This window comes from Pochonia chlamydosporia, chromosome 1 (assembly GCF_001653235.2).
Source record: "Pochonia chlamydosporia 170 chromosome 1, whole genome shotgun sequence".
Taxonomy (NCBI): Eukaryota; Fungi; Ascomycota; class Sordariomycetes; order Hypocreales; family Clavicipitaceae; genus Pochonia; species Pochonia chlamydosporia.
This window is the reverse complement of record NC_035790.1, coordinates 7,880,938-7,906,879: the sequence shown is the minus strand read 5'-3', so window position 1 is coordinate 7,906,879 and position 25,942 is coordinate 7,880,938. Positions and strand designations below refer to the sequence as shown.

Here is a 25,942-nt window from a genome sequence, read left to right as displayed (position 1 = left end):
TTCTAACGCACCATCTACTCCATATACTTCTTCAGCCCCCTCAACCTTCGCTTCGCCTCCTCCAACACCTCATCGTCCTTGCACACTGCAAACCGGACATAATCCTCCGCCAAGTGCGCATTCGCATCGGTATAAAACTCCGTCGGCGGGATCGCCGCCACGCCCACCTCCTGGATCAAGAACCAAGCCAGCTTGAAATCGCGCGGCCTGCTCGCCACGTGCTCGGGGAAGGGGTAGTCCGCCGGAACCTTGACCTTCTTCATGTTGACGAGCACAAAGTACCCGCCCTCGGGCTCGGAGTACGGCATGTCCAGCTCGGTCCAGATCTCGTTGAACCGGTCCATCTTGGACTTCATGTCCGTGATGGTCTGGTCCCAGAAGCCTTGGGATTCAGCTTGTTCGAAGCCCACGGCGCATGCTTCCTGGAGGGGCGACACGGAGGAGTAGCAGATGCGGGTGTGGGCTGCGGAGACGTATTTGATGAGGTTTGCGGGGCCCATGAGCCAACCTGTGGATGAGTGAGATGGTGTTTTCTTTGTTTCTTTTTGGGGGTCCAAGGTGAGGGGAGGGATGAGGAGGGAAAGGAGGAGTTCACATACCAACTCGCCAGCCCGTGGCGTAAAAGTTCTTGCCGGCAGACCCAACCGTTATGGTGAGCTTTTCAATCTCAGGGGAGAGAGTGGACATTCGCGTAAAGGGCACGTAGTAGAGACGGTCGTACACTTCGTCTGACAGGATGATGATTTCATGCCTGACGCATAGGTCACCAATCTTTTGGAGTTCGTCGCGCGAGTAGACTTTGCCGACAGGGTTATCTGCAATTATTTAGTACGCTCATGTCTTTTTTTTTTTTTTACAATTTGCCGTGAAGGAGCCAGAAACGTACGAGGTGTATTCAAAACAATCATTTTCGTACGCGGAGTAATGGCCTTTTCCAACTCATCAAAGTCAATAGTCCAATCCGCAGCAGACGACGTCTTGGTTCCGCCAGTTTCGGGAGGGTGCATGGGGACGTAGACGATTTTGCCGCCGGGCATTTCAATATTGCTTATGTATCTGCGTACGTTAGATCACTTCAACGAAACGGAAAACACGGTAAATTACGTACTGGTCGAAAAAGGGCTCAAAGATGATGACCTCGTCGCCTGGTTCGATAAACGCCATAAACGCACTCAACATGCCTGGAATTGTCAGCCTCGATTCACACCCCAGAAAGCAACCACAACGGCGGTTGAAAGCTCAGAAAAGGCAAGGTACGCACCCTCGTTAGCACCCGTGGTAATAGTAACCTCCGTCTCAGGGTCAATCTTTCTCCCCCAGAAAGGCGAGTACGCATCCGCAATAGCCTTCTTGAGCCGCGGCCGCCCCTTGGTAGGCGAGTACTGGTTGCACTCAACACGGTCGAGAGCATCCTTGGCGGCATTGAGGATGAAATCAGGCGGGTTGTAGCCGAAGAAGCCTTGGCCCATGTTTACAATGGGCTGCTTTGGTGATGCGGCAGCTGCTTCGTTGATGATGGACCTATAATGTCTCAGTCCGTATCTCACCAGTCCGTCTTATAACTTTTGGAGGTTTCGCGAAAATGCGGAATGAAAAAGAATTCGTCATACCAGACATCTTGCTTTTGGTTGGATACCCTTGCCGCGGGCTTAATCTTGCTGCTTCCTTCCATGGTGCTTTTGAAGCGTCTGGAAATAGCTGATGAGGGTTTGAATAGAGTTCGGAGGAGAGGCGATTGCGCGAGCTTTCGAGACATGGGCTGCCGACGCTATGGTGTGAGAATTGAGAGCACTGAGATGCTGATTCAAAATGAAACGGGGCTCGTCTGAAAGAAGTCAATTGCTTGCTTCATGGGTTGGAGCGAGGTAGGCGCGATGTCGGAAGTGGATAGATGACTAAGATTTCTTTGTCCGAATGTGTGAAGAAAAGGCGTGGGGTTGCGGTTGAGATGAGATGTGGATGCGCATGGATGGAGGATGGCGTCAACGCCTTGCGGATAATGGCGGCATTGATCCACGTGGGGGAAGTCTGATCTGAATCATATCGTAGCAAAAGGAACTATGACAACCTCATCCTTATAATATGTACTTTTTCGATCAAAATATTGCCCATAGTTTTTTTTTACTCTCTTATTGCCGTACCAGCCTTGCCTCCAGTTCCTTTATGCCAACATCATTCCGCACAGCTGTCAACAGTGTTTTTCCACATCCACATCCACAGCCACGATATAAATTCAACCTCCCAATCCAACCATCACCAAAAACTCATCGGCCGAAACTCCTCAGGCGTCCGTATCTCAAACCCTCCACCCTCACCCTCCACATCCATCCCACGCAACTCAACAACACACTCCTCCGCACTCACTCTCCTCTCCCCCTCCCAAGCCATCATCCCCCCCATCAACCTCACAATCCCCAACCCTGGATTCAACTCCACCAACCTACAAACATGCTCAAAACACCGTCTCGGATACCGCTCCAGCTCCCCCCTCGTATACCTAATCCTCGGCCACTGCCCAACCATCCCCAAAACCGTCACTCCCAAAGCCCACACATCATCCGCCGGACCGCAATGCCTCTTCCGCGCCATCATCTCAGGAGACCAGTACGCCGGCGTTCCCTGCAACCTACACACCTCCCCTACCGTCTTGACGTCCGCGCAGTCTCCTAACACGACATCAATAGGGTGTAGGCCTCGTATCAAAATGTTGCGCGGCTTCACGTCAGAGTGGTATAGGCTCTGTGTGTGCAGGTACCGCAGCGCCTGGGCGATTTGCAGCGCCGTACGGACAACTTCGTCGGCTTCCATGTGCGGAGTCGCTCGATCGATTCGGGTTTGCAGCGTTCCGTGGGGACAGAGCTCCGTTATGAGAAGCGTGGAAGCTTCGTCGGCGGATTCTTGGTACAGCTTTACAAACTTTACAATGTGGTTCTTGTGGGTGTTAGAAATGATGCAGCGCTGAGGGCTGTGAAGACGGGTGTGGACCTTACATGTCGTAGCCTTTGCAGCGTTTCTGCCTCCTTCTTCAGAGAGTTTGAGGATTTGAAAGACTTGCCGGCAAGTAGCCTGCCGTCGCTGACTCTTCGTACTTTGTATACGATGCTCCAGCCGCCTTGTCCCAGTTGACAGCCGCGAATGTAATCCTTCATGCTGAGGCCGCGGTTCTCAATTTTTGCTCGCTCCTCGTCCTCGGCTGTCCAGGCGTTGAGATTGGATTCCATTTTGATACGGAGGAGCTTTCATGTTTACCGTGGGAAACCTGGTGACAAGCAAGAAGCATTCCAAGGACATGAAGCAACATTAAAGTCACCCCCTTCGTCGACCAAACTTTAGAATTTTGGAAAACGTCAACAGTCAACAGTTGACAGTTGACAGTTGGCAATTGACAGTGCCACCGGCTGCCAACCCACAAATGTTATGCCACGATTCACTTCTAGTAGTTCCGCCATTCACGACACGTCGATAATCACCAACCAAACTAAATGCTTATCACTGCTCAATATTGAATATCTCAATCGTCAACACGACGTGCTTGGTATAATGTACACAGTCTGCATAACCACCCAACCTTGGCAACTGTCGCCTGCATTCATGCTCGTACCATCATCATAAACTGTTTCGTTTTCCCATCGATGAAAAAAAGGACTGCAAAAAAGAAAAGAGAGCAGAGCAGAGCAGAAATGAACGACGGAGAAAGACAAGAAAAAAAAGAAACCCAGCGTAACGCCGTTCCCATCCAACGCCGTCTCTGCATCCGTAATAGTACTTCCCGTTCGTCTATAAGATATTGAAAAGGAATGCGGTATCAATTCGTCCACAAAACGAGACAAACCCGTCTCGTCTTGTTCACCCCGTATTGTTACATGTCCATCCCTATCCCTTAATTTGTTTCTCCGTTCATGGACGCCCTACGCAAGTTCTGCATCATCCGTTCGACAAACTGCATGGATTCTGAACCTGGTACATCGGTGAATTCCTGCGCGGTTGATCCCATTGGCGCAGCCCCGGAATCCCCCCCGGCAGAATGGTCCGGAATACCAGGAGCAGTTGGGCAAGCTTGTGGCGCCGAATTTGGCTGCTGCGATCCGGGATGGAAGTGGTCTGTGGACGCCTGAGTGACAACCGGCGGTGTCGTAGCTACCGAATGCGACTGTGTTTCCGCTTGCTGGCTGAACATCGCCCTTGGATTCATTTTCGGTGATTCTTGTTTCTCAGAGCTCTTAGCCATAGCAGCAACAACATGCGGAGGCAGTGGTACTGGAGAAACCTTTGACGGGACCTGCATAGCTGACTTAGTCGATTGTAGTGAAAGATGAACAGCGGCGGGAAGTCCAACCTTAAAGGGCTTTGCCGCTGTCGCGGGCTTCGACTTGGGTTGCTGTGTAGGTTGTGGCTGTTGCAGTCCTTGTTGCCTTTCTTGCAGCATATGTTGCTGCCCAAGTCCTTGGTGGGCATGCGCTGCGCCAGGTGGAGATTGTCGCATTGAATCGTGCTGAGTTGCCATTGATGATGCCCCGTGATATCCTCCGTGATGTGCTCCATGATGTGCTCCATGATGTGCTCCATGATGTGCTCCATGATGTGCTCCATGATGTGCTCCATGATGTGCTCCATGATGTGCTCCATAATGTGCTCCGTGATATCCTCCATATCCATCCGTGAAGCCACCCCATGGAGAGTACGGGCTTCGGTACTTGGACGAATCCCTGACAGAAAATTAGCGCAAGCAGGCTATTACCCTCGCATATTCAATACATACCGATTGTAGTTCACTTGGAAAAAGGGATACTTTTGATAAACCGAGGAATGGACTTGCCATGTTGGTTTGCCTTGTTGCACAGGCGGGGAGTGGGAAGGCCTTTGGTAAGGGGACTGATGGCCTGGTGAAATTGCCTGCGAAGCTGACTGGTACATTGGGGCACTATGTACGCTTTGCACATTTTGCATGTTATGCGAGTGTTGCCCGTGTGGTGTGGTCTGGTCATGGGGATTATAAGCGTGTTGCGGTCTAAAATTCGCCGTTTGATGGTCGTATGCGTGGAATAGTGAGGCAGGGCCGACTGAAGGTGCATGGCTCGATGTAAAGTGTTGATACCCGGTGGTCGGGGGCGTGGTGGAAACCGTTTCAACTGGCTTTCTTGGCTTGTAGACATACGGTTTCTCAAACGGAGCGCCTCCCTGTGCTGCAGCATAGTTGTCCGCAAGACTATACGAGTATGCCATGGCTTTGGCGACATATGACTGGTGATTATACATCTGTTTCGCAACATGGGTTGGTCTAGGAGGCTTGGGTATCGTATCTAAGAAGTTGCCTGTTGGATTGTGACGCTGCAGGGCTGGGTCTTCGGTATACTGCGCCCTTGCCTCTGTCGATGTCTTGCCGAGATAGTACCAGATCTGATCGGGCTTTGTGAAGTCGACTTTAGCCTGCTCCTTGTTTGATACTTCATAAAGCTCAAACTCGCCCCATGTGTATCCATCTGCAAAAATGTCGTCCTTTCTGGGCTTGTCGGCATCAAGTCTCTTGGTGTTGAGCTTATCCTTAGCCTTGCGAGACTTGGGCATCGGTAGTGCCTTTGCTGATGCCTTTGGAAGATGGTAGTCCGCAGCGTCTGGTAGTACCAACCACTTCCACTCAACCTCCAAGCGGTCCCTTTGACACGTCAGTAAAGATTCTCGATTCGACGAGATGGGTTTATACACGTACCCATGTGGCAACACATCGACCAACAGCATCTCCTCCTGTTGGCGATTTTCAACCACGATACCAGCAAATATCTCACCCTTGAGATACTGTAGCTGGCAAACTTCACCAGCCTTGAGTTCTTTGGCTGCGGCACGAATATTTGTATCCAGCTCTAAAGCAGCACCATCGGTCTTCTTATCTCGTCTAACTCGATGGAATCTGCAACTAAACTCGAAAGCTTGCTCCTTATACTCGACACCCTCTTCATCGAACACCGGGATATCCTGATCCTCGACAAAAACGCCAGCTGCTGCCGCACATGTGGCATGGTATGCCCGTGCGCATTTTTGATGAGAGCATTGGAAACAAGCGCCACGTCTGGAACGGCAAAATAGGCACTTTAAGTTCAGTCGATCCTTATGCACACTTGCAACATTGCAGATGACGTCTTTGCCGTCGACGGAATCGACATATGTTTCCGGGATATAGAGCGCGCACAGCTTGTGAGCTTTTCGACCGTCGTCAGTAGGGAGTACGTCGAAATGGGAACTGTCATTGGGACAGAGACAGCAAGGCGGTTCCGCTTTAGTCTTGAGCCGGAGTCTAATTCTCTTGGCCTTGGTCTTCTTTTCACCGGATCCTCGTTTCCGCTTCCTACTTCCATCCTTAAACTTGACTCCGTGACTGGCTGGCGGTGTGGGCAAGCCCGATAGATCCTCGTCTTCGTCGTCTTCGTCGTCGTCGTCGGTTTCTTCATATTCTGTTTCTTCTCCGCGAAGCTTTCTCTCGATTTCGTGCACATTAATCCAGACACTGTCTTGTGCCTGTGCGCATTCACATCTCTTGGCGATCTTGCCCATCTCCAGCCAAGTGTCCAGTGCAAAATTGACAGCCTCGGCACAGTTGTATCCGAGATTATAACCAGAATGGTAGCCGTAAGGATATGTAACGACAAACTCGCCGGGGTATGATACAACTTTGTTCACTTTGATACCGTAATGCTGCAGCAAGTGATGCGGAGATATCAAGAATCCTTTGTGTCGTAGGAATTGGTTGCACGCTTTGGCGTCAGCTGGCCACACGCTCTTCATAGCGCCTTCAAATCGACGAGCGTCGGCCTGAGAAATGCTATACCACTGCTTGGGTGCACCAAAGTGAAGATAGTTGATGCTGTAAAGATCCACGTCTTCAAGATGCCAGGCGAAGGTCGCTTTCCACATGCCTAGGTACAGGTATGCCGTGTTGACACCGGGGATCTTGGTACCAAGGACATCTAGTAGGTTAGGAAGCTTGTTAAGATTCCAATTCTCGGTTCGGTCATCGAAAAGAGTGCCCATCATGTCAGCCCCGTACAATGGCGCGGCATAGGTCAGAGTCTTCCAATACGCTCGCTCCAGTTCCTCGCACCGCTCCGGCGTATATTCTGAAATATCCATGCGGTAATCGAAATCCTTGAAAGCTGCCTCATCAATCATTGCAGACCCTTCTCGTCGGCTGTACTTGCGGCGAGCTGAAACGGACTGTGTCTTCGGTTTGGCCGGTTTCGCACCGCCCATTCGACCACCCATTCTTCCTACAGTAGGCTCATCGCAGTCTATGCATTCTTCGCCGAGTTCTTGTTCGATTGAGTCGACGGGCTTGTCTTTTTCCTCGTCTGGTTCCGGTTTTGGTGAGACTGGGGTCATGGGACGTTCGTCTTCATCAACAGACTTCTTCTTTCCCTTGTTCTTAGCAGGCCGTCCCCTACCACGCTTCTTTGGCGTTGTTGGTTTAGTCTCTTTAGGGGCAGAAGGTTTTGCCCTTGCTGGTTTGGGTTTATCGGCATTGGCTCGACGCTCACCACGCCGGGCGGGTGGCTGGTGTTCACTCTGTTCGCATAGTTGTCGCCATTGTGGAACGTTGTAGGATCGACCATGCAGGATGTTAACTTGTCGGTATGTACCGTTGGATCCCATTATATCTTGCTTGATGGGTTCTCGAACTCGTATGTGCTTCACCAGATCGTCCAACGGCGGCTGGGCGTCTTTCCATTCTTTCGGGGGAATGATCTTGATAATACCAGATTTCATACCGTAGCGGTCAACCTTTTTCATCTACAGGCAAAACAAGTTAGTGGAGAGGGCTCACGCAGTCACGCGCAAAGTAACGTACGAATTTCTGGAAATCTTTGAACTGATGCCATGTCGGACGAAAGATGGGTACTGCCCCAGACCAGTCATCTGGAAGCACCTCCCCAATATCTTCCTCTTCCTCCTCTTTTTCTTGCTGTGGTTCTTTTTCTTGGGCATTGTCGGTAGGCGCTGGTGCGGGTGCAGTCACCGTCGGAGGGTCAGGTGTCGTTGCAGATGGTGCGTCGTCGAGAATTGGTTCCTCTTCCAATTCGCTTAGCTCCGAGTCGCTCGCATCGGACTTGATCGTGTTGTTGCTCTCGGGAGGTGAATTCAAAAAGACCGGCGCCGTTGACTTTGCACATTCGATTTGGTCCTTGACATTGTTGCCATGTTGATTAGGGGCCAGGTCTGCTGCATGCGTAGTTGGTTCATGGTCGGAGCTGTGTCCTGATTCCCGAGGAGGTGAAATCCCAGGATCAAGAGGCGCTGTGTCGCTCACGACTTGGGTCGACATGGTGGTTTGTCTTTGAGTCGCTACATGCGACCGGTCGTTAAGGCAAGCAGCTCAAGGTTGATTGTGTGCGGCGAGACGAGAACTTAAGAGTTGACCCAGAAGGCTGGGCGTGTGGGAAACACAAAGTGACGACAGGAGCTTGCAGGGAGTCCCCAGATGTGGTGTGGGTGTGAGAGTGGGTGTGGGTGCGAGTGTGAGATAAAAGAGTCTGGTGCGAAATGGAATGAATGGTGGACGGACTTCAGTCTGGTGTGATTGAGGCTTGGTTGTACGACAGAAAGACACTTGGACAACTCTCTCGTCTGCTTGGCTCGATTTTACCAGATGAATGATCGTGGAGCGAGTAAATGTGCAATGGGGGAAACAAGACAAGGGAGACGGGAGAACTGGAGAACTGGAGCCAAAAGAGCCAAAAAGAGAGCACCGAGCAAACCAGAACAGGGAGGAGACAGGCCAGGACGGTGCTTGACTTGACTGTGCTTGACTGGTTTTGAACAAAGAACCGTGGAAACCTTCGTTTGCACTTGACAGTCTGGTGCTTTTAGTGGTATGGGGTACCCATAGGTACAGCGTAAGGGGTGCGGATGTATTGGGTACCTCCTGTTGCTCAATGTCAATTGCTTCCCAGACTGTCCAGAGCAGCGGCCGTCTGGTCTGGTCTGGTCTGGTGGGCCTGAGGGTAGAAAGGTTAAACTGGCAACTGGCTGGCTGAACGTGTATAGTGCAGGTCAGATCGCAACATTGAACATTGCACGTCTGGTACTCAATGTCCTTCTGCACTTTGTGGTCAAGTGGGCAAACACCGCGGTGAGCCGCTGATGAATACTTACGTACCGAGGTACCTAGTAGGTAGCTTGAGAATTCATTGGACTGAGCAATGACTCGAAGACGAACTGGAGTCGACTCATCTGAGAGCTGTTTGGTGGCAAGTTGCATTAGACCAGGCTAGCGAGGTACTTTAGGTACTCCGTCCTTTCAAAGTCTGGCCATCGGCGAACTCCAATTCTACACCAAGCAGCACATGGCAAGGTCCTTGACTGGACCAGCACCGACCAGGCCGCCATGTTCCATGTCAAGTTCAGTCTGGTTAGCACGGGCACAGCCAACAAGCAGCACTAACAAACCAACCCCTCGGTGGCCATAGTGCTGCGTCCAGCCTGGTACAGGCCAACTCCCCCTGACAAGTCCTCACTTTCACTGGCAGCACCATTGAACGCACACCTGTCTGTCAAAATTGAAGGTAGGGGGTACAAACACTCGACCTTTCAAGACACTCACCCAAACTGCCTGGCCTAGCCTCTTTCAGCCCTGCCGATCCACCCTTTGAGTGACTTGGCCTACAAGACATACGATCCCGATAAATGTAACTGCGAGGCAGGAGCGTTGCACCCGCCCAATACTCCCGCTCCGACCTGTGCTCGGAGATACTCGCACCAGATCTGATCGACTTCGGACTGCCGTTGTGTAGATACTTTGTGAAGTATGCTTTGAACTTGTTACCTCTTACTCTCGGCCGGTGATTACGTCCAAGTCCGCCTATTTTGATTGATTTTTTGTTCCCTTTCATCCCTTCTTCAAACTGCCTCGGCCAAAATGTTGACGCATCTGCAACACAGGGGTAGATCTCCTTGTCTGGCACTACCAGATGCCAGCAGCTCCCGATAGGTTCAGAAATCCAAACCATGCCATAAATCTTTCGCAAAATAAGGACCGTATCTGGATTCATCTATCGCACTGGATAAAGACAATTCGAAGCGAGGTCAATGCCTTTTTCAAGATTCATTCTACATTCCTAACAATTTGGAGTCGCACGCAATGTCCATCCATGCGCCACGTTTGTCCCTTGCAGCTCACCCTGTCCAGCAGATCGATTGATAAGATAATCGCGAGCCAAGGTTACTAATTACCATCAAAATACTTGGTTGCACATGTCCACATGGTTTCGCCCTTGCCGTGCCCCCTTTTCGGGCTCACTGCATCAACCAGACTCAGCACAAGAACCACGGGGAACCTTGAACACGGCTAGGAGGTCCACCGGCATCTTGTCTGCTCCAGGCAGTGAAGCAGTGAAGCCTCAGGGATTCATTCATGTCAACGCATGAACACATTCAGGGCTATCTGAGAGTCAATACGACAGGTTGATAAACCACTGGAATATCTGTCAGGGACCAGCAATAATTCTTGCTTCTGACTAGAGAGGTGAAGCATTGGGGTCATCATTCCAAGGTGCATCATGCAGTGTCGTTCGGTCATGAAGTGAAGAATTTGGCTTCATGAGGAGGATGTTTCCTCATCATGTAACCTTCTCCGAGTCAATCGTCTTATATTTTGAAGACCACCAAAATGCCCAGGGTACAGAGCATACAACGACACGGAATTGCCTAATATGCCGGGCATGCAGTACCATCAGGAGCGTCAAAGGCTTCCACTTGTAGCTGTGTTCAATTGGACCGGGAAGCTTTTGGCATTGCTGAGATACTACTGTCCCCCCATCCATCTGGCCAAGCCTTCGTGTCTTCCCAGTTCCGACGGCTTTCTGGGGGAAGAAAATTTCCGGGAGATATCATACGAACTGCATTGACTTGCTTGAAATCTTTGCACATACAATCTCGCGACAAATACACTCCTTTAACTTGGTCAATGTGCTGTCCAGAACTCGTCTTTTGGATCGTTGGCATTGACACTACACTCGACAGAAATATATATGAAGATAGCATCGCCGACAACCATCGCAGTTACCCACCATGTGAAGTGGATCACCACTTCAGCCGGTTCCATGGTCTAACGGTCATGACTGCGGATTCTGATTCCGCCAGCGAGGGTTCGACTCCCTCTGGAACCTTTATTTTTGCAGTTTAAGATTATATTTTGCTCAAGCTTACCTTACTGTCCGTCTTCATTTTTGTGAGGCAGGTCTCATCTGTTCTTCGGAAAGTTCCGCAGAAATTGCACTGGATTAAAGTCTGTGTGCTCAGAACTGAACCCTTGAAGAACCTCCCACCGACATCGAACCAAGGTCGTTCGTTATATTGACTGTGCCATATGGTCAGGAGCATTCAAGTTTTACATAGTGATATCGCCCGCGGTTTCACTCCAATTGTCGGCACTCGCGGCGCCAAACGCAGAACCATATGCCAACGTGTCGCGAATTCTGACCTCAGAGGCTCACCAAGATGGCGCCAAAACCACCACACGTGGCCGCATGCGGCAGCCGGGTGTGACATATCACAGTGAAAACCAAAGTTGTCTCTGAACCTTAACCAAGCCCAGAAGCGCCTTGGGAATAAGTTGAGAGGCTGGCCAGCAAAGCGGAGCGGTAGCGACGGAATCACGCAGCCAAGCCAAGCCAGGCTCGTCATGGTTTTTCTGTGATCATTGATCAATGATGCTGCCCCGCACCTTCACACAAGCGCATTTGAGCCCCTCACCTAAACCGAAGATACCAACCACAATAAGCTTGAGCTGTTTGGATTGGAGCAATTTTTGGGGGCCGTTGAGCTGAGGTCATTACGCTAGTAGACCATACCAGCCATTTATTCACCTGCAGAGAAATTCAGCAGAAGTCTGCTTTCTTGGCTTCAACGGAAACTATGGTCTTGCGCTGGCATTCCCTTTCGTTGACGTCGAGGTCGTGGGCTCCCCTAACTCCATTGCCTCTGCTCATACTGTGATTGAACACAAGGCCGCAGTGGTGAGACGGAGAATGCTTTCCCACATTAGCATAGGATTCAAAGGCACAACCATGATTTCAAGCTCAAGCTTTGTGGCCGTGAGTGGCCTGCTGGCTTGTATCGCAGCGCAAACTTCAAATCCGACTGTCCGAGCAGCGGTAGTCTTTATCAATCATGGCGAGACTACGCCTACCGTTATCGGCGATCATGTTGTCCTGACACCGAACGGAGCTCAGCAAATGCAGCGGCTTGGAGCTGCATTTCGCAGTCGATATCTAGGCGGCACCGCGAGTGACACAACCTCAAACAGCTCGAGTACAGCACCGATACAAAGTATATCAACAGACAGTATTGATAATACCCAGATCGCCATCATGGCCGGAACGCAAGAGTGGTCGACTAATAGTGCTACCGCGTTCATGCAAGGTCTTTATCCTCCCAGGAGCAACAGCAGCAACCTGGGCCACAACTATGTGTTAAATTCCAACACGACAGACTACCCACTAAACGGGTATCAATATGCCCAAATTATTACATATCCTGAGTCGGATAGTAACTCTGTTGCGTAAGTATAGCTGCGACCCAACTCCAGTGCAAGTCACACAGACATGGCTGGAGCTTGTCTGAGAAAAAAGCTAATCTGCAACACCGGGCAGCATTCAAGGCGACGAAGCGTGCACGGCATGGCAAACGCAGATGACCCAAAATCTATCCAAAAGCCCTGAAATGACCAAGAAAGTGAACGACGAGGATTACTTCTACACCAAGTTGTTTTCTAGCGATCCTCTCCAAGGCAGCTTGCCAAGTGACGAAGCATCATACGTCAATGCGAAAGAAATATACGATTTTGTCAATTATGAGTATGCCTACAACGAGACGGTTAACAAGGGTTTGCAGGATGCCAATGACACACTTTCCACTCTGCAAAATAATGCCTTTACTCTGGAGCAAGCAAAGACCAGCTACGGGAACAACACCGACAAGGACGACCGTCTCAATGTGCTGTATAGCATTTCGGGACGTACGTTGGCGAACAAAGTTACGGACCAGTTTAGCACTTTTCTGGCGACCAGCGGAACGAAAGGGAAACTGACTCTCATGTTTGGGTCTTCCCGGCCCATGATGGCCTTCTTTGGAGTTGGGGGTCTCATGAACCAGCAGAATCCAGAAGCAAGCGCAATTTCACAGTTACCAAAGCCAGGGTCTGCTATTGTGTTCGAATTAGTAGGCGATATTGGCTCGGGTGGCACTGCAGATAGCCTTCAAGTCAGATTCTGGTACAAGGCAAGTGCTGATCTGGGGGACGAGTTTTCGAAGTATCCCTTGTTCGGGTCTGGTTTCGGCGGCTCTGCCATGTCGTACAACTCTTTCCTCCAAAAGATGAATGACATTAGCAGAACCCCTACTGAGTGGTGCACGATTTGCAGTCCAGCCACGACATCAACCTTTTGTATGAGCAACCGTACTCTTTCTGATGACCAAAAGAATGGTTCGTCTTCAAGCGACGTCAGTCCTGCTGTCGCTGGTGTTTTGGGCGCCCTCCTCATGGCCGTCCTTATTGCATGCGTCATCGCAGGATTCATGGGACTCGGCGGCTGGCGCTTCAGCCGTCACCCACGACAAGATGGCGGATCTACTGGAACTGCCGCAGGCGGATTCAAAGGTAATGACAGAAAGGCTAGTGACGCGGACATGACGGTTTCTCAAACAGGGCGGAATGAGGAACGTGTGGGAAGCTGGGAGCTTCGCGACGGCAGAAAGGAGACAAGCATCGGCCCATTGGGCGCAGGCATCGTGACGAGCGAGTTCGCTCACAGGGCGAGGACGATGGATGAGGATGGAGTGAGTGTTACTGGCGATCCGGTAAACGTGAGGGAGAGTGTGTGAAGGAAATCAAGTTGAGGGGAGGATTTGACAGTTGGTGGTATGCATGGCCTGTAAGTCATGCTGGTTCACCTCGAAGCACTCTTTGATAATAGGATTCCCTGGATGATGATACATGATACGGCGGCGTTCACTGGTCGTTTGCTTTATTGGAACTTGCCTCCTTGGCGATGATAGTAGGACATAAATGATGTATGTGCAGCACTTGGGCCGCTCTATTAGATTCAGCTGTATATATTCCGTAATCTAGTTGTGATTTGGCTAGCATATCCTCCCATCTGAGAAGCTGATGTGGTGGTGTTCGGCGTGACACATTTGCGCCCGCAATTGCTCCCAAGATCGTTCACCTTCATTGGCCTCGAACGAAGTGGCGGACTTAACTAAGACCAACTATAGACGGCTGACAGCTGATCCATCTGGTGTGATGGAGGGGCATCAAATTCGCCCATCGTGCTACACGCTGTTGAACTTGACCGACCTCTTAGCTCATTTTCATATTCAATTTATCGCCAGCAGCTGAATGTATTTGAATTCGTCTTTATTATAAGCGCCATGCATTTACCTGTATAATTCAGCAAGCACATCTGTTAATTCGCATCAATTCTCTCGCCGGCTGTTGCCTGTCCCGTCGCCGTCAGAGTGGACTAACTCCACGACCCAACACACAATTACAGGGGACATGATCACATCTCATCTCACTTCAGTCTCAATCTCACTCAATTTCCCGATGACGACGCTCATCATCACTCTCCCACAAAAACTCTAACCCGGACGCAAACACATCCACAAAGTCCAACATCCTCATTCATGGATACGAGTCCCCATCCAACGCCCTCTCCGCCCTCCTCCCAAACCACATACAAATACCCACCTCTGCCAAACAAACGATCCATCCGCGTCCTCACCCTCCAACCTTCCACCCAGGCCGCCGCACCACTCACCGGCTCACTATCAATTGAAGACCTCGACTCCCTACTCAACAGTGAAAGTAGCTCCTCCTACGAAACAATCTCCTACGTCTGGGGCGCAGGCGGACGCACCAAGTCCATCTTGTGTGATGCACAATCCTTACCCCTGACGAGGAGCATTCACGATGCGCTCTGTCGAATGAGACTCCCCACGAAACCAAGGAGATTATGGGCCGATCAAATCTGCATCAACCAGGATGACATCCAAGAGAGGAGCAGCCAGGTCAAGCTTATGAATGAAGTGTATAAAGGTGCTGGCAGGATACTCGTCTGGTTAGGTCCCGACGAAAAGGGGGACGCAGAACTAGCAAAGCAAATGGTCGATTACCTGCACGACGTGTTTGACGATGAAGATAAACACAAGGAATTTCGAGTCGCGCACTCGGAGCAACTGTACAGACAGGCTTACGAGCCGTGGGTGCCATTCTCACGGTTAACCCGCTTACCATGGGTGAGTTTTACACTTCACATTCATGAAACCATCTAACACAACAACAGTTTGGAAGGATGTGGATCGTGCAGGAAATAGGAACCGGCGCACCGGCAAGTCTCTTCTGGGGAACCGCCGAACTAGAATGGGAGAAACTCTCCAACGTATGCGGCATCCTCAACCAGCAGTACCACTTCCTCCGGACGCGCTTCCACATCAGCACCCCCAGCATACGGTACCTGTACAACCGGTTCGTCGAGCCAGAGGACGAGTACGACGAGAACCACAACCGGGGCAACTTTGTCTACGAGCTGCACCGGGCGAGACACCTGCTCGCCCGGGATCCGAGGGACCACATCTACGCGTTTCTGGGGCACTTCTCCGTCCAGAAGGGCAGTTTGGAGCTGCAGGACCTGACGGCGGATTATAGCCGTCCTGTGGCCCAAGTATACTGCGACATGGCGGTTCGCGTCCTCAAAGATGCGTCCTCGCTGATTCTCCTCTCCGCGACGCACAATGTCGTGTCCAACAGTCGCAAACCGCTGTTTGATAACACCACCATCACTTTACCGAGCTGGGTGCCAGACTGGCGCGTCCTCCCAGTACACATGATAGGATCGCCCGTCACTCCCCACGCCGCAGCCGGATCAACAGCTCCAAAATTACAAATCGACGAGCAAAACCACATCTTACACATCCACGGCGTGCGAGTAGACACCGTGCACCGCCGGTCATGGATCTTCCACGGCAAAGCCTTCCAGTTCCGCCACGCCCGCTGGACCATCAGCCCATTAGAAGCCCTCTGGAAAGACATATGCGGCCACGACCTCTTCGACCTGGATGTACAGTACGCGCCGCACCCGTCTGCCACCCCGCAAGAATGGCGACCGGCCCACGAGTCGTCCGCGTTTTACGCCCTCGTGCAAACACTCTCGAACGGGTGCATCGGCGCCGACCGCTCCCGCTCGTACGCTGACATCCCGTCCAAGAACTGGCTCAGCAACGGGGCGTCGTACCTCGTCAAGAGCGGCGTGCAGAGGAACAAGATCTCGCCGCAGTTGCTGGGGGCAGCGAGGGCCGGCGACCCCTTTAAATGGAGTCATGAGGCGACGCTGGTGACGAGGTATAGGAGATTTGCGGTCACGGATGGCGGGTATTTCCTCATGGGGCCGGATTCGATGGAGGATGGGGACGTGGTTGTTGTTTTGGAGGGGGGCAAGACGCCGTTTGTGTTGAGGCCGGGAGGGCAGGATGTTGAAGGGGAAGCGCGGAAATGGACGTTGGTGGGAGAATGTTATGTTCATGGGCTGATGTCTGGAGAGGTATATTCACTTCCGGGTATTAAGCCGGAGATATTCTCCATATATTGAATTACTAGTTGCGAGAACAACTGCAAGCATAGTCACAGTACTACGAACAAACTGACAGGTAATACATCAAAGTCTAATCAAGGCAGCAAAAACTCTCATTACTCTGCACTACTCAAAACCTCAAGTATTTAACCCACGACCCTCTACTCCCAAAGAATAAATCATAAAGCACCGACCTGGCCCATACTCCACGCTTCTGTAAACTACGGAGTATTCCTGTACAAGATCATCAGGAGACGATACTTTGTCAGGTGGACATGACTGGCCAACCGCCCAATCCACACGATTCATACGATCCTCCCTCTCCACATGCCCACTCTTGAGAAAATACGAAGAACAGACGTCATGCATATGCGATCGGCAGATCGGCTCATAAACAGAAACAGATCGAACAAGTTCTCGATTCAGGTTTTGGAAACACACATCTATGCAAGCCCTTGCCAGTCAACGTGATGGGTCTATGATAGCTAAGAGCAACACCAACAACATCCTAACAATATCCAACACTCATGTCAAAGCGGCGCCGCACAATTCTAAACAGTCACATCTTGGGGTACACAAAGTGAATTTAACTAATTTGATTGATCGAGTGGCGTAAAGCCTGGCTTTCGCCTCTTATCTATACAAAATTGCCTAATATCACATATTCTTGCCGCTGCACTGAATAAAACAAAGGGGGAAATGTCCCGTATTCCCTATCCATCACATGTTCCGTGATTTTGCCACAAACGCCGCAGAGACCCGCCTAAAATGCCCTGATATGAACAAAGAAAAGTGAGAGAATAATTCTAGCCGTCAAGGCCCACCATCTGGTCTGTTACGAATTTCTTTACAAATCCATCGTCAAGAGTTCTAACCTTGACACAACAGAGTCGATAGTGGCACTTATTCTTTGGACGCGGGCCATGGCAAATACAGCAGTGGCTTCTTCTTCCGTGGCATCAACAAGTTCGTAGCGGTCAAACACCTTCTCAGATTCGATGCCACCGAAGAGGTCGACATCAGTCAGACTGTCAGTGTCGATATCCTTGGTAGCTTCAGCGGTAGTGGCGGGTTGAGAATGGAACAGAGCAAATTCGGGGTCAGACTCAAACTCCTCGTCAACCGAAGTCTCGGGAGCCTCCACAGCCTTGGTCTCCACTGGACGTTCAATGACAGGAACCTCGACCTTCTCATCTTCAGAGCTGAAAGACTCCTCGACAAAGTTAGATGTCTTGCCAGATAGGACAGAGGCATCAATAGCATTGGGCATCTCAGGGGTGTCGACAACGAAGACCTGAGGCTGGAAGTTGTAGGTGTTGCCCAGGCTGAGGAGAGAGAAGTCCATGGTCTGTTCAGGGATCATGGCCATTCCGATTTGCTGCTGGGAGGAGAACTGGCCGTTGTAGGCGTTGACGTCCTTGGGGACCTGGTTCTGCTCCTGTTGCTGGGTCTGCTCAACTTTGACAGGAGAGCCTTGGGGGAGCGCGGTAGGGCTTGTGCTGAGGTGGTCGAGAAATGTCGAGAAAGATGGCGATGAGAGTAGCATGCGTGTCAGGTCAGACAGACGCTTGTTCTCATCCATGAGAGCACGATTCTGCGATCTAAGGTCACCATTCTCGTTGACCTTGTTGGCAATCTCAGCTTCAAGTTGGGAGATGTATTCTAAAGACCATATTAGCAAACGACCAATTATGATAATGATTCACCAAGTAGTGAGTATAACTTACCCTTTCTTCGGGAACGGAAAGCGCGGGCTGACACCTTATTTCGGAGCTGTCTTCGCTCTTTGCTGCTGAGCTTCTTGCCCTCCTCACTGGCAAGGAGACGTTCATCCTCATCCATCTCTTCCTCGTCCTTCTTAGCCTTGGGCAGGTTGTTGAGAACAGACTGAGACTCGGGTTCGTCGGAAGCAGCCTTGGCCCGCATCGAGTTCAGAAGTTGAGTGATCTTCTGCTCAACAATGGGATCTGTGGGTTGGGGAGCCTTGCCACGAGGCTTCTGGGGGCTCTGACGCTGAGCCTGATGCTGAATGAGCTGCTGCTGTCGCTGCTGTGCTTGTGCTTTGGCGAGAGCGGCTTGGGAGTGGGCGCCAGGCCAGAGACGGCCGACGCTGCTAGTCTGTGAAAGAGGTGAAGCATCCTGTTCAATGCTGCTGGGGTTGACGGTAGAGAAGAACTGAGAATCAGTGGTAGATTCGAACTCCATATCCATAGTGGCCTGCGACGGAGAAGCGTTGAAATCAAAGACGTCGTTCTCGGGGCTGAAGCTGGAGAGGTAGTCGAGGCTGCCGAAGTCCTGATAACCGGTGTTGTTGGTCTGGTTGACGGCCATGGTGTTTGTCAAGGCACCAGGCACAAATCCGGTCTGCTGGCGGTACATATCATAGTTGTGACTAGGACCGCTCAGGGTCTGAGATGAGGTTGGGAGACTGGGAGTGCTGACAGCAGCGGTAACTGGACTGGCAAAGGTAGGCTTTGAGCTCGTCGATGGCGACAGCGAAGGCGAGTTGTAGCTGCCATCACAGGCAGAAAAGTCGAGCAACGCATCGACATCGATGTTGTTTTGGCTGGAGGCAGACATTTTTTATGGCCTCCCGATGATGACTGTATAGAAGGCACGGTGGCCGATGGGCAGGTTTCGAGACAGTGACAGTCAGCAGAAGGGTCGGGTAGATCGAGTGTGTTGCAATTGATCCGGTGGCGACTGTGATCAAATGGTCTTGGTGCGTCGGTTGACGTATCGATGTTGTTGAATGAAGAGGTTTTGGATTTTGTTTGTGGCAGAAAACAAAAGTGTGAAGCAAAGAAGAACAAGTCGAAATAGAATCTCAGGCAGAAAGGGGGCCGAGTATGGCTATGAATGGAATGGATGCCTTGTTGATGGTGTGTTTCTGGACTGTCTGGGGGAAGCCATCCGACCGGGTCTGGGTACATGCACCGGCGGTCCTGGCGAAGTCCTTTCCGGGCCTGGCGTGGGTGTGCAGGGATCAAGCGGGGGGGAGGTGGCAGTGGACGCGTCAGCTCTTCTCAGAGAAGGAAGGCGATGCCCAGAGAGAGCCGGTTTTGATTGGCTCGTTTTGGCAGTCGTTGGTCGAGAGCCCCACCAGCAGGTAGCGCTCAGCGCAAATTTGGCCGTGGCCGATACTGTTTGGCGGTTGGGGCTGAAGCACGAATCCCTCGCTCTTGTGCTCACTCGCTCTTCGCTCGTCGCTTCGCTGCTCACAAGTCGTTCAATAATCCCTTTTTTGGATTCGCTCTCCGCTGCATAGCGTCGCAGAGGTGCTTGAGGATGACGACGCCGTCTACCCGTTTCTCGACTAGCCCATGCTCACCATACTCCCATCAATGACCTCGCCAGCCAATCCGACAGGCTTGGATTCGGTATCGTCACACAGCAGCCAGTAGGCATTGCAGAATACCGCCCGACCTGGACCAAAGTTGCGGGCCAGCTGGTGATTTCAACAGTAGGGCTGACGAATCTCGTCGAAATGAACACGACGACATTTTCAACCATGATAACGATGATGTCTTTGTTGTTTTTTTCTCGGCCATTTCCCCTCTCAACTCAGCGGTCAATCTCCGATTCTTGCAGAACAGACAATGCTTCGAATTCTTTGGATCGAGACTAGCCTACTTCCTTGAGGCTCGTAGATTCAATGGTTCAAGCCTAGCTGAGAAGGCCTAACGCCCAACAAGTCGGCAACACCGTCTTGCTGCCAAGGGCAAAACATCAAATGCCACCAAGTTGATGGGAACCGGGCATTACAGTGACCCCGGACAGCTCTATTAGGGCAAACCAAGCCAATTCAGTGGCATAAATTAGGTTCAGCAAGGAACAGAGGACCCCTCTCGGGTTTCCGAATAGCCCGAGGGCTCTGAAATGGCTGGACCACCGCCGCCGCCGATAGCATAACAATCCACCTGCTGTTGGACTGAGCACAACGCCCAAAACCATGCAGAGCCTGCCAGCCAGTCAAGACGGGGCTTTCTTGTGTTGGCCCACTAGTGCCTGACGGATTGTGGCTGTACTCCGTAATCCGGAATCCGTGCTTGATACATTGCTTGATTGCATCCCACATCCCTGCTGGTTTACGAGTTCCTCAAACACTCTCGCATTTGCCCCACTCTGGGCGATGCCTTGGACTTTCTGCCAATCACAACCCGGTGATTATCATGTGATATCACACGTGCAAGTTCGTCGCTCGTCAATCTCGGGCTTGGTGCCGCAAATCAGGGAAGCAATTCGGTGGCAGTGCAAACGGAAGGCCAGATGGCTGCGATATTCGCCAAGACGTTGGATTTCACGGGCCTCCTGAAAATCAGTCCAATCTAAACTCGTCTCCTGAGTCTTCTTCGCCCTCATTAACCCTGTGAACAATCATTTCCTCGGTTTCTGAACTAATTAGGGCCATGATGGGGTCATGGATTTGTCCCGCCGTTGACTGATTGTGAGTGTTTTGGCCTGAAACGGGCTCCATGGCCAGCAAGAAAGACCTCATTTGCCGCCGCCTCTCCCGACGGTAATCCATCTCATCTCTGAGTCGATAGACGTCCATCTTGAGACCCACCTTGGTATGCATTGCCGGATGGCGAAACCCTCGTTTCTATATTTACTCTTTGGGTCCAAGCCTCAACCAGTCCTTCCAATACTCCGTAAAGCTTCGGCGCTGCCACGACATGAGGCGACACGGACCTCCTCTGGGCATCATCAATATAGATAATACCCATGATTCCTGATACAAAAACTGCCTCGCCTGAGTGTGTTTTCAATGCACCATGTGTCACTTTGGCCATGTGGTAGCATGAGCAGTCGTTTTTTTTTTTCGTGGCAAACCTCGCCAGTTACATCTGGAGGCAAGACAAATCTTGATTCAAGTCAGTCCTTCCTCCTAAGCGTCTGGCATGATTATGTTTTGGCTGTCCAAACGGCCTCAATATCCATTCCACCAGCGTGGACGGAGTACTGCACAGGTGTCACGGACAGTTATCAATGATGCCGTGAGGCTTACAACCAAGCCACCTATTTGTTTGTGGTGGATAGCATGAAGTCTGGATTGGGCGTTACGGCTGCCCAACAGAGACGACGTTTTCTGAATTCTAGAGGCATGGCCACTACAAATCGTCATGTGCCTATGCAGCAGAAACGTTGCTCACGAGCATCCCAACTATCGTCAACGCAGATTGTCCCCGTTCCTCCTGCGTATTCCACGCTTGGTCGGATTTGTTGACTGGTATGGTTCCGTAGACTGAACATGGAGTCAAGTCATAAGGTGACGTTCCCTCCTACTTGATGGATTATGCAAATTTCGCAGCATAGCCGCCAATGCAGCTTCAATCTGACCGAGTCGGGTGATCAAGCATTGCCCAAATGTTGTGGTTGTCCAATGATACACTCAAAACAAAGGGAGGTCATCAGGTCAGAATGAAATCGTCGTCTCCACGTGATGAGCCGGCTGCCAAACGATCTTGAGCTGCTGGGCATATACCGTACCAGGTTGTTGGCACCAATCAGATTTGATTATGTAATGTAGCCAGGCACCAGATCGGTACCCAAACTCAAGACCGCCTCGCGATATGATTTACTCTTTCCTTTGCCATCTTCAACCGGTATACTTGCCGGTCGATACTCGTCTGGCTGCACGCTCATCCTCAACGTCCTGCTTCTGTGATTCTGCGGCAGCATCGGCGTGTGGTGTTGGCAATCTGCCGTCTGCGCCCCCAACAAGTGACTTCATGCAGCCTGCTGCCTGAACATTACCGTCAAGCAAAAGTTGCGATAAAGGAACGCTTCTAGGCCTCCGCCGTGTCCTCTCTTGCCTTTTCTGTGCCTTTTGACGCGTCTCTGGATTAATCGAGGATATCTCTGTGCAAAACGAACGCTACCTACAGTCTCTCACAAGCGGTTCCTCCCTTTGATGTGGCCGACTGTGCAGTATTCAAGACGATTCCTCTTGCCTTGACTACTGGCCGTGGTATTGCGTTTCAATCTCTTTTGCCGGACCTCATCATGGTAAGCTCGAGGATAATGCTTTAAACATGGGGAGGGAAAAACGAAAAGTCCGGCCTTCTACAGGAGCCGCCGGGTCCAGGGAGAAGCGCAGACGAACTCAGAAAGTTTTGTTTGACCCTCTAGCTCCCGCTCCTGAGGGCCTCGTTGCTAGGCCACCAATACCAAAATTGAAGCATCATATATATTACGAATTCGTTCAAAATGAATATAAGCAGGATAAAGTTCTCGAAATCCAGGTAGAAATGAGCGAAAAGCTAGCTCCACCCACATCCCGCGCATGAGACTCACCTATGATAGGAAACCGAGAACAAGAGCCCGCCTCCGGGTTTCGAGTTTGTCCCCATTGGCAATCCTGGGTTGACAAAAGCCTGCAAAGACCTTTCTCGCGAGAAAGGCGCCATGATTTTCGTAGTATCGGTATGCACTCTGCAGTTCAAAATTCTCCGCATAGGCAGAAGAAGACTGATACTGGCCAGCCCGTCACGAGCACAAGCAGCACTCTTTCCCAGCAGGTCAATCGACTAGGTCATCACATCAGGCAGACTATCGTGGAAGAAGCAAAAGCCGGCATAGTGGACCTGCCACAGTCAGGAGCGTTAACACCAGATGGAAACCCGGAACCAATTCCTAAGACCCAAGCGGAATACCATACCCAGGCAGATGCAGCGCTTCGTGACCTGTTCCCTCGCATCCCCAACACTGACCGCCAGATGATCATTGATCATGCTTTCACACGGGTTAGTATCTCCAACAACCGCCCACTGCAGTACTCTTTGACGAACCGTAATGTTTCCCAGCGTGCGAATCCAAACGGAGATCTACCCGTTGGTTTCTCTGGTGATATTCCCCTTGCTCGTCGCGTCCAGCTGGCAGTGCTTGCTCACATTCGCCACCTACACACAAGGTATGATGAATTACTAAAAGAGGCTGGATGGCAAGCCGCTCGAAAAGCTGTCGAAACACTTTGCCTCGATATCCTTGTCAAGTGGCGAGGGGACGAGGAAACAGGACGCGACCAACTAGATGAAATACTGCGCGAAGTGGTGGTCATTTCGGACTCCGAGGATGACAGCTCTGACGAAGAAACTATCGATGATTCCTCCACGGATGCTTCTGGCTCATCCCACTCTGTATTGATGCTCACACAGCCGGCGACGGGCCTGCCGCAAAGGACAACCGTAGAACAGCGCATGTCTCCGGGAACAACCACAGGCGCACAAGGGCAATCATCATTGGCCAAAGGAAAGGCTCCCGCGCAACCTGTGCATGAGATGCAGAGGACTGATCGGAGGAACCAACGTGGTTTTAAGAGATACCGCGCCTGGGAGGAAGCCATCATGCGAAGCCGTGAAGCAGAAGATGCCCATGGTGGATTCAATGGTGTTGACACTGGCGAATATGATCCACGTCATGCGCATATTCCTGCCAGGCAGTTTGAGGCTCATCCATCCATGGCCTACAACAGTGGTCAAGTCGAGCGGGTGAGCCAGACTATAGGGTTCAATGTAAGTTCTGGTCTACATCCTCAGGCTCCTCCATTGTATTCCCGTCCCGTTGGTACGCCTCCGCGCTTCGCAAATCATCCAGCGGAATTTCATGCCCCTCATGAGGACTTGGGCACCTCCATGTACGTATTTCCCACGGATCAGACCTCATCATCTAGGGTGATGTCCCCCATCACCAATCGTTTACGGGACATGGCCGTGCCTTCAATTGAACCGGCGTCCCCTGAGGGTGCGATGCGGCCAGCGTTCGTAAGGCCGGTGCCGCCGAGGCAACAAGATCATTTGGAACCATTACCGGCCAGGACACATGCCCCATTCCACACTATTCGCAGTGTGTCACCCATGGATAACCAAATTCGTAACTCCCCAGACCGAGGAGGTCGTCGGGTAATCAGCGATCACCTGAGCGAAAGAAGATTGCAGCCCAGCAATTTTGCTCCTGAACCTGCAATATATGCTCCCCGCGAACGGGTTTCGCTTATCCATCCTCTCAACTCTAGTCATGCTGGACCAGCTCCTCTCCCAGGTTGGACCAGATCATATGAACAGCCCATTCGCGTCGATCCTCCCAAGGCTGATAGAATTATTGTTAATGCATCGCGACCTGGGACTCGCACTAATCCAATTCTTATGGAGGATCGAGGTGGTTTCTATGAGAGAGTCCCACTCCCACCAGAACCAAGACCACTGACACATCAGGATGACGCTTCCCTCGCGCACCATGGAGAGCCTTATAGAGCGACGGAGTCTTACAGAGTCGTCTCTTCTGCGGAAGGTGCCAGAATACTGCAAAACAATCGGAATAATCCTGATGTCGAAGTAATTCCTATCCGTCGGCCAGGTGCTTCGCAGCAGTCCGAGCACTATTATGGTCACCATGTGCGACCATATCAACGCCCAGTATTAGATCGACCTGATTCATACCAGTTCGTGTCAAATGATCGGGATGTAGGCGCTCGAGACGTGTCTGGACACCACATGGCTACGAGAGCTTGGTCTGCCCAAGCTGTGTAAGTGCCATATCCTGCAAGCCCAAACAAAAGACATTTGCAGGCTTCTCACACCAAAATAGAAGACAACAGCCGCAGACGGCACCACCTCCACAAAATCAGCAAGCATCGTCATCGAGTCGTCCACACGGTAAGCGCCCCGCGGCGGATGATTATCATGATGGACGAGGACGTCGACCTCGGCTACGACAACCCGAAGATGTCATTGTGTTGGAGTAAAAAGACCCTTGAAATTTTTGTTTTTAGTACTAGAAGCTCCCCGCGCATGAAATGACTGCAAACCTGTCCGTTCGATTAGAAAACGAGTCCACAGCATAGCGACGGTGTTGGCATAGAACGAGTCCATGACAATTAAAGAAAGGAATGACGAAGCAGAGGCAATGGTTCACGAACTTGACATAGAATGGTTGTTCAACGGAGATACCCGGTACGAATTTGAGTCTTGTTAGGATTCAACGACAGGGAGTGAGGAGGCAGGGTAAAAAGAGTTAGGGAAATCGCATGGGCTTGACGTTTATGATGAGGTCTTTTATGATCACAAGTTGGTGTTGGCGGATGGTTCACGTTTACTGTTGCGGTTTTGTTAAATACGTTGATCAATTTGGTAACATGGTTATTATGAATCAAAATCACTCTTCTCGCCTCGTCACAAGATATAATATCCAGTGCAGCGAAGATGGATGCAGATATGTACGATGCAATCAAATAAAAATCAAGTGCATATTGCTCTACTTTTATGGACGCCTAGACAAAGAAAAATAGCAGACCAGCCACATACACCATAATCATGAAGGTGGGTATC

At 51.1% G+C, this 25,942-nt stretch overlaps 7 protein-coding genes and 1 non-coding gene across 8 annotated transcripts; 4 read left to right on the top strand and 4 right to left on the bottom strand.

Moving 5' to 3' along the window:
• Nucleotides 1-14: 14 nt before the first annotated feature.
• VFPPC_02089 (kynurenine aminotransferase) lies at nucleotides 15-1,672 on the bottom strand (the record flags this gene model as incomplete). Its single annotated transcript, XM_018281800.1, has 6 exons — nucleotides 15-508; nucleotides 600-815; nucleotides 887-1,056; nucleotides 1,109-1,181; nucleotides 1,262-1,521; nucleotides 1,611-1,672. 6 exons carry the CDS (start codon nucleotides 1,670-1,672, stop codon nucleotides 15-17), a joined length of 1,275 nt encoding a protein of 424 aa, XP_018138875.1.
• Nucleotides 1,673-3,880: 2,208 nt separating this feature from the next.
• VFPPC_02088 (jumonji family transcription factor) lies at nucleotides 3,881-8,311 on the bottom strand (the record flags this gene model as incomplete). The annotated part of the gene is made up of 4 exons (XM_018281799.1): nucleotides 3,881-4,706; nucleotides 4,760-5,653; nucleotides 5,708-7,779; nucleotides 7,838-8,311. 4 exons carry the CDS (start codon nucleotides 8,309-8,311, stop codon nucleotides 3,881-3,883), a joined length of 4,266 nt encoding a protein of 1,421 aa, XP_018138874.1.
• A 2,770-nt stretch (nucleotides 8,312-11,081) lies between these two features.
• On the top strand, nucleotides 11,082-11,153 carry VFPPC_17338. Its single transcript has one exon. It is a non-coding gene; the product is annotated as a tRNA-Gln (tRNA).
• A 900-nt stretch (nucleotides 11,154-12,053) lies between these two features.
• Nucleotides 12,054-13,869, top strand: VFPPC_02087 (histidine acid phosphatase; the record flags this gene model as incomplete). Its single annotated transcript, XM_018281798.1, has 2 exons — nucleotides 12,054-12,547; nucleotides 12,639-13,869. The coding sequence occupies 2 exons, from the start codon at nucleotides 12,054-12,056 to the stop codon at nucleotides 13,867-13,869; spliced, it is 1,725 nt and encodes a 574-aa protein (XP_018138873.1).
• Nucleotides 13,870-14,673: 804 nt separating this feature from the next.
• On the top strand, nucleotides 14,674-16,634 carry VFPPC_02086 (HET domain-containing protein; the record flags this gene model as incomplete). Its single annotated transcript, XM_018281797.1, has 2 exons — nucleotides 14,674-15,285; nucleotides 15,333-16,634. The coding sequence occupies 2 exons, from the start codon at nucleotides 14,674-14,676 to the stop codon at nucleotides 16,632-16,634; spliced, it is 1,914 nt and encodes a 637-aa protein (XP_018138872.1).
• A 120-nt stretch (nucleotides 16,635-16,754) lies between these two features.
• On the bottom strand, nucleotides 16,755-16,985 carry VFPPC_02085 (hypothetical protein; the record flags this gene model as incomplete). Its single annotated transcript, XM_018281796.1, has 1 exon — nucleotides 16,755-16,985. One exon carries the CDS (start codon nucleotides 16,983-16,985, stop codon nucleotides 16,755-16,757), a length of 231 nt encoding a protein of 76 aa, XP_018138871.1.
• A 478-nt stretch (nucleotides 16,986-17,463) lies between these two features.
• Nucleotides 17,464-19,196, bottom strand: VFPPC_02084 (bZIP transcription factor (LziP); the record flags this gene model as incomplete). Its single annotated transcript, XM_018281795.1, has 2 exons — nucleotides 17,464-18,278; nucleotides 18,344-19,196. 2 exons carry the CDS (start codon nucleotides 19,194-19,196, stop codon nucleotides 17,464-17,466), a joined length of 1,668 nt encoding a protein of 555 aa, XP_018138870.1.
• Nucleotides 19,197-22,651: 3,455 nt separating this feature from the next.
• On the top strand, nucleotides 22,652-25,359 carry VFPPC_13202 (hypothetical protein; the record flags this gene model as incomplete). Its single annotated transcript, XM_018290979.1, has 4 exons — nucleotides 22,652-22,861; nucleotides 22,923-23,042; nucleotides 23,102-25,140; nucleotides 25,203-25,359. 4 exons carry the CDS (start codon nucleotides 22,652-22,654, stop codon nucleotides 25,357-25,359), a joined length of 2,526 nt encoding a protein of 841 aa, XP_018138869.1.
• Nucleotides 25,360-25,942: the final 583 nt, after the last annotated feature.